Here is a 16,491-nt window from a genome sequence, read left to right as displayed (position 1 = left end):
CTGTGTCTCTCATGAATAAATAAATAAAAAATCTTTAATAAAAAGAAAAGAAGAATGAGTCTCAGAATTGGGTGAAGGCTTATATGGTGAGGCATAAATACTAGTGATCCGTAGTACTATCACAAAGTTAATTTGCTAAGGGAACCTTGGATATGTGTATTAGCCGTCTTGACCGTGGACAAGGTTTTGGAGAAAGTAAGAGTTTTTGGTTTTACTCAAGAGAGGTGATTCCATCTGAAAGTAAATGTTGTTCTCCTGTTTTTTCTTTTAGGGTATTGTCATTGGAACAGGAGAAAATTCTGAATTTGGAGAGGTTTTTAAGATGATGCAAGCAGAAGAAGTAAGTACTTAGTTGTGTTAATGATATTTTAATTTCAAATCTAAAATTCTCCATTGTAAGTAGAGGGACAGAAAATATTGGTGGATTATTTTATGTACTGTTGAAAGTAGTATTTTATTTGGAGTATCACTCAGTTGTCTGTTTTTAGAAACGTAATTAGAAAGACTGTATTTGAAAGGGCTTGAGTTGACATTGCTAATATGCTAAAACATTTTGATGTTCATTGTTTATAGGAGAAAAAGGTTTATAGCCAATTATTTATAGGGCCTATTCTTTTTAAAAATTAGCTTTATCATATTAATTTTAAAAATTATTAAATAGTATATTTGTCTTGTTCAAATTCCCAACTTTATATAATTCCAAGTAATGGGGAAAAAATTGCAAAGTAAAATAACCTGGAAGATACTCTTGTTTAAGGATATTACAGATTAGTTCTCCCATTGAAAGTACTTCCTTATGTATATAAAAGGAAGTTGCATTCTACAAATGTCATATTCTCTCCAAATCATCTGGATTTCTCAGGTAACCTGCCAAGATTCCACTATGTGATGCAGTGTGTAAAGCCATTCCCAGAAGCTTGGCTGTGAAGGAGTGCTAGAGAAGGGAGTTAGCAGTAGCAGATCAGGGAGCCAACTGGAGGAAAAGACTTGGATTGTAAGCTTGTTTGTGGATACAGAAAGGAGAAGATTGGAAAAGTGAGGGGGCAGTTGATGGTAATAAAGTCCTGGAGAAGCTGATCGGGAGAATAGGCTTCTTCTCAAAAATAGGCATGAGGAGCATGATGGACCCTTTCAAATAAACAAGCTTTTAAAAGTCTCAGCCTTAGTTTCCTCATAAAAGGAGTAATACTTACCAAGAGAGAGTTGTGTACATCATGGGTATATTAAGAACGAGCATGAAAAAAAAAAAAAAAAGGAACGAGCATGAATATGTCAAGCACTTAGCGGAGTCCCTGGCACCTAGTGTATTTCACTAAATTTAGATCATTGCACTCTTCTCCAATTTGTCAAGGCACCAAAAACCCCTCTGCAGAAGAGCATGGACCTTCTAGGAAAACAGCTTTCCTTTTACTCCTTTGGTATAATAGGTAAGAGAAGAGTGAGTATGTATATCTCATCTATTTACTTATTTACTTAGGTTTTTAAAATTGTTTAATTTTTTGAGTGGGAAGGGGGAGTTTAGCTAGATGCATACATTTATTCATTTAATGAATTTTTAGATTGCTACTACTTTTTAAAAAATATAAAACTAGTCCCCAACTATTGTCCTTTTCTACAAAGATAAGTTAGAACTCTCTGTAATTATTATAATCAATGAGCATTTCTGTAAACATTTTAGTATTTGTCTTTCTCGTTTTCAACAAAATGGATAGTATGATTCATAGACTACTTTTCCTTTTCTGTTTCACATTTTCTTCATAAGCACCTTGTCATTAAATAGATGCTCATTGAATTGATGTCATGAAATAGGTGGTTGTATAGTATTCCATTATGTAGGAAAAAATATCTTAGAACTCTTGTAGACATTTCTGTTTTTTGAATTTTTAAAATTATATAAATGATTCTTCAGTGCAGGTATCTTATTAAATTCTTAAAAGTAAAATTATTGGATCAGAGATTATCCACGCAAGTTTTAGATTTTTGACATGTTTGCCATGTTTTTAAAGTTTTTGTTTCATATTGCCAAATAATATCTTTCATCAGCAAGGCAGAGTTATTTCTCTTCCAGCACCCTTGCCCGCTTTGTTGTCATGAACAGATGAATAAAAGACTTCTCATTATTTTATTTCACAATTCATTATAGAGAAACTGAGCACTTTTGTCATTGCGTGTATGGGTCCTTTTTATTTTATGACTTGCAGTCTGTTTATCTTATCCCTTGAGTCTTAGGTTGGTAACAGCTCTTCATATAATTAGGATATCCATCCTTTTGTTAAATATTTTCCTCCCAAATTTTAAATTCCCTTAAGGGATAAATAAAATAAACTTAGTACAGGATAGAGTTGTAATTGAAACATCTTTGTGTCCTGAGATTCTGATATAACTGTACTATTAACAATATCTGCAATTATAGTTTGTCTTTGTTATCTTCGTAAAAGCTGTCCCAACTCCATGTTGTGGAAAGTGTTTATGTTTATATCTATTTAAACATCAATCTACTACTTTAGTTTTTATCTTTGACACTTAATTTTACTATTTAGAATTTATTTTAGTATAAGACTTAAGGTAGAGTTCATAACATTTTTACTCAAAACTTAATTATCCCAATACCATTAATTCTATAGTCTATTCTATATTCACTGAGTTGAAATGACATCTTTATCATACATTAAACACTTGAATCAGTTTTGGAGTCCTTGCACCTTTAATTTTTCCATGCTATTATTTTAATTATTCTTGTTAGCCTAATGTTTCAAAATCAGTAATACAGCTTTAAGTTAAAGCAGACTTGTTATGCAGTTTCAACTAAATTATTTAAATATTCTGTTGATCCATCTGTCTTCATATAAAGTAGAAGGTAGAAAAGTATTTCATTCCTCATTTTTAACTAGTGTGTATATATTCTCATACTCCCTTAATTTATTGCTGTTTATTTTCCAGAATTTATAGGGAATTTGATAAATCTAAGGGCATGTAGCCAATTAAATCTCCCCAGTTATACTAATGCTGTACTGTGAAACTGTCTCACATTTAATGATAGAAATCTTTCAACTTTATGATTACCTGGTTTGAATATAATTCATTGGGCATATTTTTTGTTGTTGTTGTTGTGATAGAGGATAAAGGTCAAGATCAAAATGAAAGGTCTGCAGGCTTTTTTTTTTTTTCTTTAGCCTTTGGTCCATACCAAAGTATTTTCAACATTCTCTGATGGAAATACTCAACTCTGCCATCAGCAGGAAAGCAATCGTAGAAAATACATAAACAAATGGATGTGGCTATGTTCCAGCAACCTTTTTTTTACAAAAGCATGAAGGAGGCCCACAGATTATAGCTTCCCTGGTATAGTTCATTGGACATAATTTCTCAAGAAAGTATTGGAAATAGGATCTTAAAGAGTCACAATCTAGATTATGATTTTGTAGTTGTAGAAAGATGAAAAAAAACTTATTTAAATGTTTATATTGACCTAGAATACAATCTTGATGCTGTGCTTTTTTCTCACAAAACCAGTGGTACACTCTGTGCCCCCTTTATTTCAGAGAGAAAGATTAAAGCAGAGAGTATTTTGTTTGGTTTATGTTAATTGATTTTATTTGTACATGCCATAAAAGTAGTAATTTTTTAATGTTAATGGAATTTTAGGTATTTTATGTAAGCTCTATCACTCTGAGCCAAGTCCTAAATATTCTTTTGTTTGCAGTACAAACTTTATATGTACTGCTTGGATATTTAGTTATGAGAAGTAAAGTCCCAGGGTTTATTTTTGCAAAGCTGATAATAAATAGAAGACTTGTGTGTCTTACTCTACCCCCGCTCCCCCTGCTGTATGAAAATACTGCTAATATTTTCTTATAGTGGGAATCCTCAGATACTGCTTTAAGGGAGGGTGGCAGGAATGGCAATAGAAGGTATAACTCTGTGTGTGTGTGTGTGTGTGTGTGTGTGTGTGTGTGTGTTATGTAGCATTAACTTTAAGCAGCATTAGTTTGATCACTCCTGCTTAATGGATTTTTGTAAAATCTTGTAATTGTGATCTGATGCACTTTATTATTATTTTTTTTTTGTTTTTTTGTTTTTTTTTTTTCTTTTTTCTTTTTTTTTCTGATGCACTTTATGTCAAGGGACTTCTTTGGCTGTGTCCTCAGCTTGTTATTCTATCCCATCTATACTTATGTGATTATAGATAAAAGGGAAAAATAGCTATTTGATTCTGTTCCAGGTATCATCATGTTGGTTGGCTGGTTACTAGGAAAAGATATCCTGGAAATGTTTACTATTAGTGTAAGGTGAGTTCTGATCATTTGTTTATAAATTAAAATCTCTTTTCCCTCTATAATTTCTCTGAGAGGCATAGGTTATATTCTATTATGGAAGTATTATACGAGCATAAAAGAGTATAGTGTTTCTAATTAAATACTTCAGAATTCATATATTGAAATGAATTCTAGGAAAATGAAAACCTACATATATAGCAGTGAATAAAACCTGTACAGGATGTCTGGTATTATCAGTCCACTATTGCATTTTTATATATAAATAGACAGTTAAGGATTGTGTAACTGAAAACTAGCAGCATGAAAGAGAAAGACCATAATAATAGAAATTGAATAGTCAATCTCAGAGGAAAACAGAAGATTCAAGAACTAGCAGAAAAATGAAAACTAGAAAGCATTTGTGATACACATGCATTCACGATATACAGATTATTGCAGAAGAGAGAACAAAAAGTTTTTAGAAATTGTGATTTTTATTGCTGAAATTGAAAATAGAATTTAAGGGCTATAATATTAAAGCCAAAGAGGACTCCACAAAAATAGAGCAAAATGTCTAAAACAGAATGAAGAGAATAATTTAATAAATACCATATCTAACCGATAGGAGTTTTAAAAGAGGTAAGAAGAAATTATATAAGAAATGATACATAAATATTTTTCAATCAGAAGCAAAACATGAAATTTTTATAGTTTGTATGGATTATGTAAATGCCCAGCAGGATGGAAAAAACTCCCAACCTAGGTGCATCATTATTAAATTAAACAAGTTAGGTCTTCTATAGAGGAAAGATAATTAGACTGGTATCAAACTTCTCATCAGCAGCTGCAGTTTCCATCATAGGATCTTTTTAGACTACTAAATTCACAAGACTTTCATGGTCACAATTGGTACCTGTGCCCTGAACAGCGGGGCAACTTAAGGCAGCACTCCTCTGAGAGAGTCTGTGCAGCAATTCAGCTTCAGGTACAAGAGATTGGGATGACCTTATGTGTGGGCGAGCTACCCTAGGTTAAAATGTTTCATTGTCCGTGGGAGCCAACATCTCTGGAAACATATACTTTCCAGGGTGCTTGCAAGAAACATGTCCAGTTATAAGAGTCACCTACACTCAGGAAATCCAAAGTGATGGCTTCCTGTAAAATAATTAGAATTCTTAATATTCCATAGACAGTCAATCAGGAGATCCCTTTATCAGAAGTAGTGTTGCCTAGCAACATAGTTGACATAACTACCCTTACCAGGTCACTAGGGGAAAAGAGCTAGGGATTTAATCAAATGCAGAAGGGAAAAGGATTTTATTAACCCTTCCTCCACAGTAACATTGGATTACATTAGAGAACAGTAGGGCAGTGCTATCAAAGTACGAGGGGAAGGGATTTTAAGTCTAAATCTAGACGGAGACAAGGTATCAATCCAGTTAGTTAAAAACAGATAGGCAAGTAATCAGAAAATTTATTCCTTCTCTGTCCTGTATGAATTCTAGCAAAACAAAGATGATAAAAGGAAAATGGTGATGGATGGGATATAAGTAAGAGTGAAACTTACCTAGGCATCTAGGGAAAAGAAATCCTGGATGACAGCTGTATTGTAGGAGTAGAAAGTAATAGTTCAAATATTAGAACAAAAACAATTAAAAAAAAGTCAAATGTATTATAAGGACTTGGTAGGTTGAATAAGGTTAAAACATATTTGTGATAGGATGAAGCAGTGTATCTTTTCCCCTAAAGGGGCAAACATACAATTTAAAACTCTTGGCTTCAATCTTGGGTTGCATACAAAATAAATTTAAAATGGGGTATGAGTTTGAGATATTAAACATAAGCATATTATCTATTAGACTCATTTTTAGATTTTTAGTATTTTTGAGGGGGCAGTTCTGTTTGTGAAGGTTGACATATCATGATTTTTATTCCTACTTCAAGGTCTTACAAAGGACAAAGCGTTAAACATTTTTTTTAATAGAATAAAACTCATTCTACTTTGCAATTATGGATCCATTATCCTTTCATAAATCTAAGTAAGATATATTATGGGATCTTTAGTGACCTTATTTTTCTTGTGTCTTGAAACATTTTGTTATTTCATTATCCTATTAATTATTTTAATAATTATTTCCAACTGTCCTAAAAATGAGTAAAACAATAAGAATGCAGAATGATGACATCACTTATAAGGTTGATGTAATAGCATTATTCTGTTATCCTTTAATTTTTTCATTATGTTGCTCAGTATTACATCATCATTTACAAGTATAAAAGGGGTCTGGAGATACAGTCATTATAGTTGCCTTTTTTTCTTTCCTATTCATTAAAAGTTAGCAATCATTATTTTTTCACTTTTCACCATAATGGCAAAGAATAATTGATAGAAGAATTACTGGGTGAACCAAAAGATGAAAGCAAAGAGACAAAGAGCCACCATACACTCTAATGATGAGGGTGAAATTTAATCAAATAAATGAAATCTTAATACTATGAATCTTTGGATGGCAGTCTAGGTTTTCTGAAATTCCTGAACTAATGAATGAATAGTTTATTTCTAAGGACAAAAAAGGAAGGACAGGTATTCCCTTTCAGTTAGTCGTTCTACAGCAAGGAATTCATCATGCAGTGTTTTCCAACAAGAACCTAGACCACCCATTTTTGTTAAAAGGATGTGTATGGCAGTTTTCTTTAATGTTTTATAATATTTGTTTACCAACTTTTTACTTTATACCATTTATAAGTGGAGAAATACCAAAGGCTGGTATGAATATAAAAGTGATTAAAAGGAAATAGATGACAGAAATGAAAAGCTTAACTGGACTTATGTTATTGGTATTTATAAGTCTAAAAACTATGTTACTAAGACAATAACTGTTCTCTTTTCAACAGAATTATGAACCATCCACATTTTCAAAAGTTGTTGCATTTTGAAGACACAAATGCAAAAAGTGAAACCAGAATTGATAAGCCTATAACCTGTTGGAAATATTTTTTGAATTTGAAATTACTTTTTGTAAAGTGAATATATTCCAGGCTGTGTTTAGTTGCATCCAAAGGACATTGCTCATTTCAGATATACCTTCAAATCCAGGAATATAGTTTGAGGTTAAAATTCAAAGTTAGTTAATTCATTCATTCATTTGTAAGAGACCTACAGAGAGAGGCAAAGACCTAGGCAGAAGGAGAAGCAGACTCCATGCATGAAGCCCTATGTGGGACTCGATCCTAGGACTCCGGGATTACGCCCAGAGCCAAAGGCAGACACTCAACCGCTGAACCACCCAGACATCCCTAAAATTCAAAATTTCAAATGAAGTTTTTCACAATCCATTTTATTCCTCTGCAAATTGTTCATGAAGTGACTTAAAAACAAAAGAATGGAATGGTCCAATAGATCTAGATTGTAAATGATGATGCCTATTTTTCTTGATATAGTAAGGGTTAATGTAAGCATAAGAAAAGAGGATTCTGTTTCAGCATAGAATAGTTCAAAAGAGAGAAGGAAGTATTAATGGTAGCACATATTTCTTTGGAGCCCAATATAGGGCTGGAACTCATGACCGAGATTGAGACCTGATCTGAGATCAAGAGTCAGACACTTAACTGATGGAGTCACCCAGGTGCCCTGATAAACACGTATTTTTTGACTCTTTCAGTGTAGACTATTTGGACAATGGTATTATGTCATCCATTGGCTTTCAGATTTTAGAATTAAGCTGTAAACAGCGTGAAAAACTAAAAAAATGCTTATGGAACAGCATGCTAATGATATCAAGTTAGATGATGCTAAAGAAAAAATAGATAATAGAGGTTGATGAGTAAAAGAAGTGGATGCAGCAACATTAGAATGAAGAACAAGAATGCATATGTCCTTAACTGTAGGAGAGTTGGAGCTAATATATATATATATTTTTTGGAGCTAATATTTGTACTGGGATAAAAAATAGACTTAATTTGACTTTTTAAAAAATTGCAAAGGGAAACAATGAAGTAATTAATCTTTTGTTAGAAAATACACATACCACGAAATTTACCATTTAAAAATGTGCAATTCGATGGAATTAAGTCCATTCATAATGTACAACCACAACCACTATCGAGTATCAGTACTTTTCATCCCCCCAAAAGAAAACCCTGTGCCCATTGGGCAATCACTCACCATTCTTTCTTCTCCCCAGCCCTTGGCAACCACTAACCTGCTTTCTGTTTCTATGGATTTGTTTTATTGTTAATATTTCATATAAATGGAATAAAAATATGTGTCTTTTGTGTCTGGCTTCTTTCAGTTAGCATAATGTTTTCAGGGCTCATTCATGTTTTGCATGTATCAGTACTTCATTTCTTTTTATGGCAGAATAATACTTCATTGTATAGGTATGCCACAATTTCCCATTTATCGGTTGATGGACATTACTGTGATCTTTTGGCCATTGTAAGTATTGCTGCTATGAGTAGTCATGTATAAGTTTTTGTTTGAATATCTGTCACTGCTATCTGCACTTCTAGATAAGAAAATTAAACTACAGGAGTGGAGCAATAATTGCTCAGAGTCAAAGAGGTAAAATTTGGTGAAGCCTTGGCTATAAATCTAGGCAATCTGATGTCACAAACGTACATTCTTCAACCACTACACTTAACCTGGCAGCTAGTAGGTATCCCATAAATGTTAATTAGCTTTCCCTTCCTCTTAATTTTTATTTAAGTATTTTTTTATTACAGTATTAACTTTGTATTTTTATTAGCCTCTGTTTTAAGTAAAAGCTAATTGAAATTATTGCTGTAGGTACTATTTAATTTATACTTCAATACTAAGTATATATTGATTACAGTTTGGCTGTGGCAGCAATTCCTGAAGGTCTTCCCATTGTGGTCACAGTGACTCTAGCCCTTGGTGTTATGAGAATGGTGAAGAAAAGGGCCATTGTGAAAAAACTGCCTATTGTTGAAACTCTGGGTAAGTATGTGGTAATACAAGCATACTTAAGCAATAGTGTGCTAGTTTACATCAACAGTGAATCATCAGGTTGCAACAGTTTTTTTTGTCTGAGAGGCTAACATAGTGATATTTGACTTGTGGCAAAGTTAAGTATGGTTTTCATGACCAGAAAAGGTAATTAAAAATGTGTATCATTCAAGACTGGGGACTTTCAGAGAAATCTGTGTCATGGAATGTTCTAATGCTTAAATTATGTAAAAAAGAAATCCATATATAACAAATGAAACCTTGGAATAAAATTAATAGAATCTTCTTCTTTTGACATCTCAAGATAATTATCATAGATCCTAGAAATCACACTCCAGCTGAATTTGCTGATAAGAACAGTAAATATACAACAGTTGCTAAATGTTGCTACAACAAAACTTTATGCTGTGAAATTTCTTTTTTTTTTTAAATTTAGGAATCCAAAAATACTGAATTTCATTTTTTAGTTTGCATTATACTATTGAGAAGGCAAAATACTTAAAAATACTTACTGAAAATTTATATGGGTTTATATTTAAGTACCCTTAACACTTTAGAAAATGTATTATGTAACATTATAATATAAAGCTAATACTGAGAAGCTTTGTAGAAATTCAACTGCAAGTTAATAAGGAAAAGTCATCATTTATCACTATTTTTTAATTTTAATTTCAGAACTTAATGGTGAAAAGCACAATGAGAGAAAATAAAATTATCAGTGAGCCTAATTTGTGTAAAATTTAGAGAAGTAGGACAGGCTTCCAGTGTTTTTAATATAAACTTGTTTATTTCTTCCTGACTCTTTTGATGACGTGTAATGATTTATTCTATAGGCTGCTGTAATGTGATTTGTTCAGATAAAACTGGAACACTGACAAAGAATGAAATGACTGTTACTCACATATTTACTTCGGATGGTCTGCATGCTGAGGTACTCTATAGATTTTTTCCTTTTTTAACAACTGTATTTCTTTGTTAAGAAACTTGGTGTTTAGACATTCCTAACCATTCTAGTGTCTTATCTTCAAAACGGCTATAAATTCATCACCAGCAGAGCCTTTTCCTTGTGCTACTGGTCTTGATCCCACTTCACTTGTACACTCCATTTGTACCATCCAGAAACTTTGAATCATCCTTGGCACCTGTCTTTTAATCACTCCTACAGCCGTTTGTTACCAAACTTTTATTTTTGTTGTCTATGCAGCTTGAGGGGTCTTTTAGAACCAAATATTAGCAAGTCACTCCCAAAACTAAGATGTTTTAGTGGCTTTCCATTGTGACCAGGATCCTGACGTATGGCCTCTCAAGGCCCTTACATATTTTGTTCCTTATTTCTTTCTTTATCCTTACATATTCTGCTTTGCTTTCTGGGCACCAGATACACAGATTTATGATTCTTTCAGTGTAGCAAAATTCCTCCTATTTCAGGACTTTTGCTGCTATTCTCACTGTGTATAGGACAGTCTATTACCTCATCCTTTGCAACTTAGTTCCAACCCCACTTTTTCTTTCTTTCTTTAAATTTATTTATTTATTTATTTATTTATTTATTTATTTATTTATTTATTTATTTATTTTTAAGCATATAGCTTTTTTTAAAAAAATTTCTTTTTAAATTTATTTATGATAGTCACAGAGAGAGAGAGAGAGAGAGAGAGAGAGAGAGAGGCAGAGACACAGGCAGAGGGAGAAGCAGGCTCCATGCACCAGGAGCCCGATGCGGGATTCGATCCCGGGTCTCCAGGATCATGCACTGGGCCAAAGGCAGGCGCCAAACCGCTGCGCCACCCAGGGATCCCTCTTTCTTTAAATTTAATTAACATGCAGTATATTATTAGTTTCAGAGGTGGAGTTCAGTGATTCATCAGTCTTATATAACACCCAGTGCTCATTACGTCTTGTGCTCTTAGTCCATCATCCTCCCACATCTCTCCCCTCTTACCTATGATTAAGAGTCTCTTATGTTTTGTCTCCGTCTTTCATTTTGTCTTGTTTTATTTTTCCATTCCTTCCCTATGCTCTTCTGTTTTGTTTCTTAAGTTCCATATAGGAGTGAAATCATATGATAATTATCTTTCTCTGACTTATTTCTCTTAGCATGATGCCCTCTAGTTCCATCCATGTCCTTGCAAATGGCAGGATTTCCTTTCATTTTAATGCCTGAGTAATATTCCATTGTATGTATACAAGGGATATATATATATATATATGCAGTTTAGCGACAGATGTTCATCTGTCGATGGACATCATCTGGGCTCTTTCCATAGTTTGGCTATTATGGATATTGCTGTGATAAACATTCAACCCCACTTCTTTAAAAAAGCTTTGCTGGCTGCCCAGAACTGGCCTTAGATATTGTTTTCATAGAACTTGATGCCTCTTGGTTTTTAGCCCAGGTAAACTTTTCTGTTCCTCTTTATACTATTTAAGTTGTTTTTTGTTTTTTTTTTTTTTTTTTAATTTATGATAGTCACAGAGAGAGAGAGGCAGAGACACAGGCAGAGGGAGAAGCAGGCTCCATGCACCGGGAGCCCGACGTGGGACTCGATCCCGGGTCTCCAGGATCGCGCCCTGGGCCAAAGGCAGGCGCTAAACCACTGCGCCACCCAGGGATCCCTATTTAAGTTGTTAATAGAGCAGAACTAAGTTGCCCAACACAGGGCCTTCCTCATAGTAGTAAATACGTGTGGGAGGAGTAAATTAATAGATGAATTACTTCATTTTAAAAATAATATTTTGGCAGTTTCTTAAATACATGTCATTCTATGTGTATTGGTTAATTTTGAAGCTAGGTAAGGACAAGTTCTAGTCTAACCCCAGTCTTAACAGGCTTTCTAGCTAATATGTTCGTTGACACTACTTAAGAAGGGTACCATATTTTAAATTATATTTGCATCCAATTCACTGTATCATTAGACAAATTGACAGAAGTTGTACTTAAGTTTATTTAATTCCATTTTATGTAGGATTTAAAATAATAATATTGATATTTAGAGTGTTAGATTTGGTTAAGGATACCCAATATGGTGTGTGTTGATGATTTAGAGTCATTGGGGTTTAACATGTGCTTGCATAGTTCAGGAGTGGAAAGTAGGGTATAATAAATTTCTGGGTTTTTTTTAAAGATTTTATTTATTTATTTATGAGAGACAGAGAGAGGCAGAGACACAGGCAGAGGGAGAAGCAGGCTCCATGCAGGGAGCCCAACGTGGGACCCAATCCCTGGTCCCCAGAATCACAGTCCGGGGCTGAAGGCGGCACTAAACCTCTGAGCCACCCAGGCTGCCCAGTTTCTGTTGTTTTAACCCCATACTTCCATATGTCAAGCATTAGCTGTTTGTTAATTTCTCTCTAAACTGTCTTATTTTTGCTGTGAAATTCAACTTTTGTTTGGCTTAGTTCTAGCCATATGGAATAAGTATCTGGCTTGTCTGTACCTCTGATTTTTAAAACTGGCATGTAATATACTATGTTAAAGTAGTTTCTAAGTGCTAGGATAAATCATGTAATGTCACTGAGCCTAGCCTGCATATTTGCCAAAAGAATTCTGCTTTTTTTCTGGGTCTCAGGTTTGTCACAAATGTTAGATATGGAAATGGAATTGAATTCTTGGAAAATTGAGTATGTTTATAGATGTAATGTTACATAAATTTATTTTTATTATTATTTTTTAATGTTACATAAATTTAAAGCTCACTTATGTTTAGAGATTTTCATGGTTTACTCTTTTATAGTGTATTATAAGTAGAAACAATATAAATTTATATTAATTGTATTAGTATATTTCTACTTAAAATGTGCTATACATTGTTATATTTATTATAATTTAATATATAATATATTATATATTAAATTAATATATTAAATACAATATACTTATATTTATTATAATTAATTATTCATATAATTAACTATAGGTTTGTTATTACGGTGAAAATTAGAATCTAGATTTTATTTTTTTAGGGAGAGAGAGAGCACGCACAAGCAGCAGGGGTGAATGGCAGAGGGGAAAGGAGAGAATCCCAGGCAGGCTCTGTGCAGAGCTTGAAACCTGACTCAGGGCTCAGTGTCATGACACATGAGGTCATGACCTGAGCTGAAACCAAGAGTTGGACACTTACCCAACTGAACCACCCAGGAACCCTGGAATCTATATTCTTTTAACTATTAAAAGAATTATGTATTAAAAGCACATGTTCTTTTAGACATGTGCTTTTCTAGGTATATACATTAATAGCATCAAGATGTATAAAATGAAATGACACAAGTCATCATCGTTTTTGGCTTTCATAAATATTATCACTGTCTCTATGGATTGATTTATTGACCTCACTGTATGTTCCTTAGGTTACTGGTGTTGGCTACAATCCATTTGGGGAAGTGATTGTTGATGGTGATGTTGTTCATGGATTCTATAACCCAGCTGTTAGCAGAATTGTTGAGGTAAATACTTTATTCTCTAAGAAGGTGATTTTTCATAATGACTTAGAACACAGTGATGGGTTCATAGTCTCTGTATATTTCTCTTAGGCGGGTTGTGTATGCAATGATGCTGTAATTAGAAACAACACTCTAATGGGGAAGCCAACGGAAGGAGCCTTAATTGCTCTTGCAATGAAGGTATGTGTTTGATTTCTTTGACATATGAGACATCACTTTCACAAGAGAATGTGAGGTCATCAATTTCAGTATTACAGGTTTTTAGGTTTAGAATGAAGAAGACTCACAATATTTTATTGTTTTTATTGCCCCAAAATGGTTTGTGAACCATTTTTATTATTCTTGAAATACAGAGCTGATAAAAATAAAGCCTTTTCAACATAGCTTTATCTCTTACATTCAAGAAACAAACTAATGACCAGTGATTGGATTTCTTATGAGTGAATGTTCTTATAATATTTTCCGTAATATTTAGAGTTTTGTGTGGAAGGCTTTCTCAATGTGTGTAATGTTGAAGTGCTAACTTTAAAATGAGTGAAGACAACATTCTTTAAGTATTTCCATGTGAAGATATTAAGGACATCATGAGAAATCAGCTTTTCTTTCTCTTCCTATTTCCTTCATTATCAATTTCTTAAAAGGAGTATAGAATTAGAATGTGTTGGAGAGAGAGGGTGCTGTTTTCTGTGACCCTTTCATTTATCCCAATTGATGGCCTCTTCTAAGTCTTATATTTGATTAGATGAAAAACCTGAAGTCCACTCTGTCACTCCCATAACAAAAATTAAAACTCTTACTTTTAAGAGCAGTCTTAGAAAATTTTGAGACTTGTGTGAAATAGGATATCTCTAAATGAAGTTGTTTGAATTGAAATTTAATATGGAAATGTAGGTTATTATATTAAATTTAATAAAATAAAATTGATAGTTTTAGAATATGTTTTGTTAGTAAAAAGTGCATTTCTTTATTGTTTTTTGGTAAAACTAAAATAGCATGAAATAGCTTTTTGAAAGATATTTAGAAGTTTAATCTGTTAACCAATATTAACAGTGGTGTTATACGTAACCTTATATTAACTTTTTTAAGAGGTAAAGAGTGTGAAAACTACCTGCTTATGATTGGGAACCTCACATTTTAGGTAGAGAGTTGACACTGTGACATGCTTGGTACAAATACAAGCTAGACCAATATTAGAAGATAGTTAAGTCTTAAAAGTTGAACCACAAATAAGAACAAGGCAAATCCAGACTTGAGACTTCAGTTTTGAGGGATAGGCAAGATTTAGGTGGGAGGTAAGCCAGGGAAAGAGCAAGAATAAAAGCATGGAGGAATAAATAATCATAGATTACATGGTAGTTTATATATTGATTAACTTGGATGAAAAAAAAAGAGTTTGAGGATTTTTTTTTTAAAGATTTTATTTATTTATTCATGAGAGAGAGAGAGGCAGAGACACAGGCAGAGGGAGAAGCAGGCTCCATGCAGGGAGCCCGATGCGGGACTCGATCCCGGGACTCCAGGATCACGCCCTGGGCCAAAGGCAGGTGCTAAACCATTGAGCCACCCAGGGATCCCTTTGAGGATTGTTAAATAGACTGCATGGTGGGTTTCTGAAAGGACCTTTGAAAGCCAGGAAGAAGAGTCTAAACATGTTTCAGTAGATAGCAAAGAGAACAAAAAGCAATAAGCTAGGTTTTTGAGTAGTTTAAAAAATATTTTTGAATATTTGGAGGAAAATGTAGAGGATATGGGAAGAACAGCTACAGTACACTGGTAGTAGTCAGAATATCAAGTGGTAGGATGTAAGAGAGTAGGATAGTGGCAACAGGAAAAATAGATTTGAATCCCTAAGAAGTAAGGAATTGAATTTGAAGCTTCTGTTGATCATAAAAGTACATGCTCAGTGTTGGTTGGGTATTTTATTTATATGTATCCTGCTTCCTTCCAGAATTTGAGCCAGTAGAGATTTTAATCTAGACAGTGTTGAAGATTTGGTCTACATATAGTCCAGGTAGCATGTCTTACACTGTATCTACACACCCAGGCTTTCATCTTGATCATGTATGTTGCCATTCAGAGAAATGTGGTATATATAGATGGAGCACTGCTATTCTATCACCATTATTTGAAAAATACTCCAGGTATCTCATCTCTAGCCAGCCTACCTGTACATTGTGATCCTTGTTCTTTGTTAAAGGAAAAAATAATCACATGTTGGTGAGAATTAACTTTCTTTTTGTGCCATATAGATGGGTCTTGATGGACTTCAACAGGACTATGTCAGAAAAGCTGAATATCCTTTTAGCTCTGAGCAAAAATGGATGGCTGTTAAGTGTGTACATCGAACACAGCAGGTACCCTTCCATGTAAAGAGTACATACTAAATCTTGTTTAACATAGATGACTACATTGTATTTATTATCCACCTTTAGGTTTAAATACTCATTGACTATAACAAAGTCCCATTGCTTTAAAGTATATATAATTTATAGTAACTTATCCTTGTTCTCATGTTCTCTTTGAATTTATGCATAGAGACATCGAGTTTTGCTGTATGAGCAAACAGCTTAAAATGAATTAGACCCAAGTCTCAGTGTCTTAGATCCTGAGACATCAGATTCGATATTTTTGTTGTTGATGACTATGTATTAAAGGTTTCTGCCCTCTGGTGTTACTCTGTGTTCTTTCACTGTAGGAATGTCTGGTCTTCAGAACAAACAAAACCACATTATTTTGTGGGAAAGTGATTACCAAATGTTTATAATTCATATTGGTTTATTCATCTTAAAAACTGGCAAAATGACAGGCACTGATATTTCCAGCTGC

At 33.5% G+C, this 16,491-nt stretch overlaps 1 protein-coding gene across 6 annotated transcripts in view; it reads left to right on the top strand.

Moving 5' to 3' along the window:
- The window catches only part of ATP2C1 (ATPase secretory pathway Ca2+ transporting 1), a 136,302-nt gene that overhangs the window by 72,915 nt on the left and 46,896 nt on the right, over positions 1-16,491 (top strand). For all 6 annotated transcript variants that reach the window (XM_072792777.1, XM_072792779.1, XM_072792776.1 and 3 more), the window contains 8 exons: positions 272-340; positions 1,352-1,427; positions 4,223-4,289; positions 9,092-9,216; positions 10,059-10,156; positions 13,573-13,668; positions 13,756-13,845; positions 15,915-16,019. In XM_072792777.1, the coding sequence (XP_072648878.1) occupies positions 272-340; positions 1,352-1,427; positions 4,223-4,289; positions 9,092-9,216; positions 10,059-10,156; positions 13,573-13,668; positions 13,756-13,845; positions 15,915-16,019 (726 nt within the window). The remainder of the gene's footprint in view (positions 1-271; positions 341-1,351; positions 1,428-4,222; positions 4,290-9,091; positions 9,217-10,058; positions 10,157-13,572; positions 13,669-13,755; positions 13,846-15,914; positions 16,020-16,491) is intronic.

The sequence above is a fragment of the Canis lupus genome, chromosome 22 (genome assembly GCF_048164855.1).
Source record: "Canis lupus baileyi chromosome 22, mCanLup2.hap1, whole genome shotgun sequence".
NCBI lineage: Eukaryota > Metazoa > Chordata > Mammalia > Carnivora > Canidae > Canis > Canis lupus.
The sequence above is the reverse complement of the archived record's forward strand: the minus strand, read 5'-3'. Positions and strand labels throughout refer to the sequence as shown.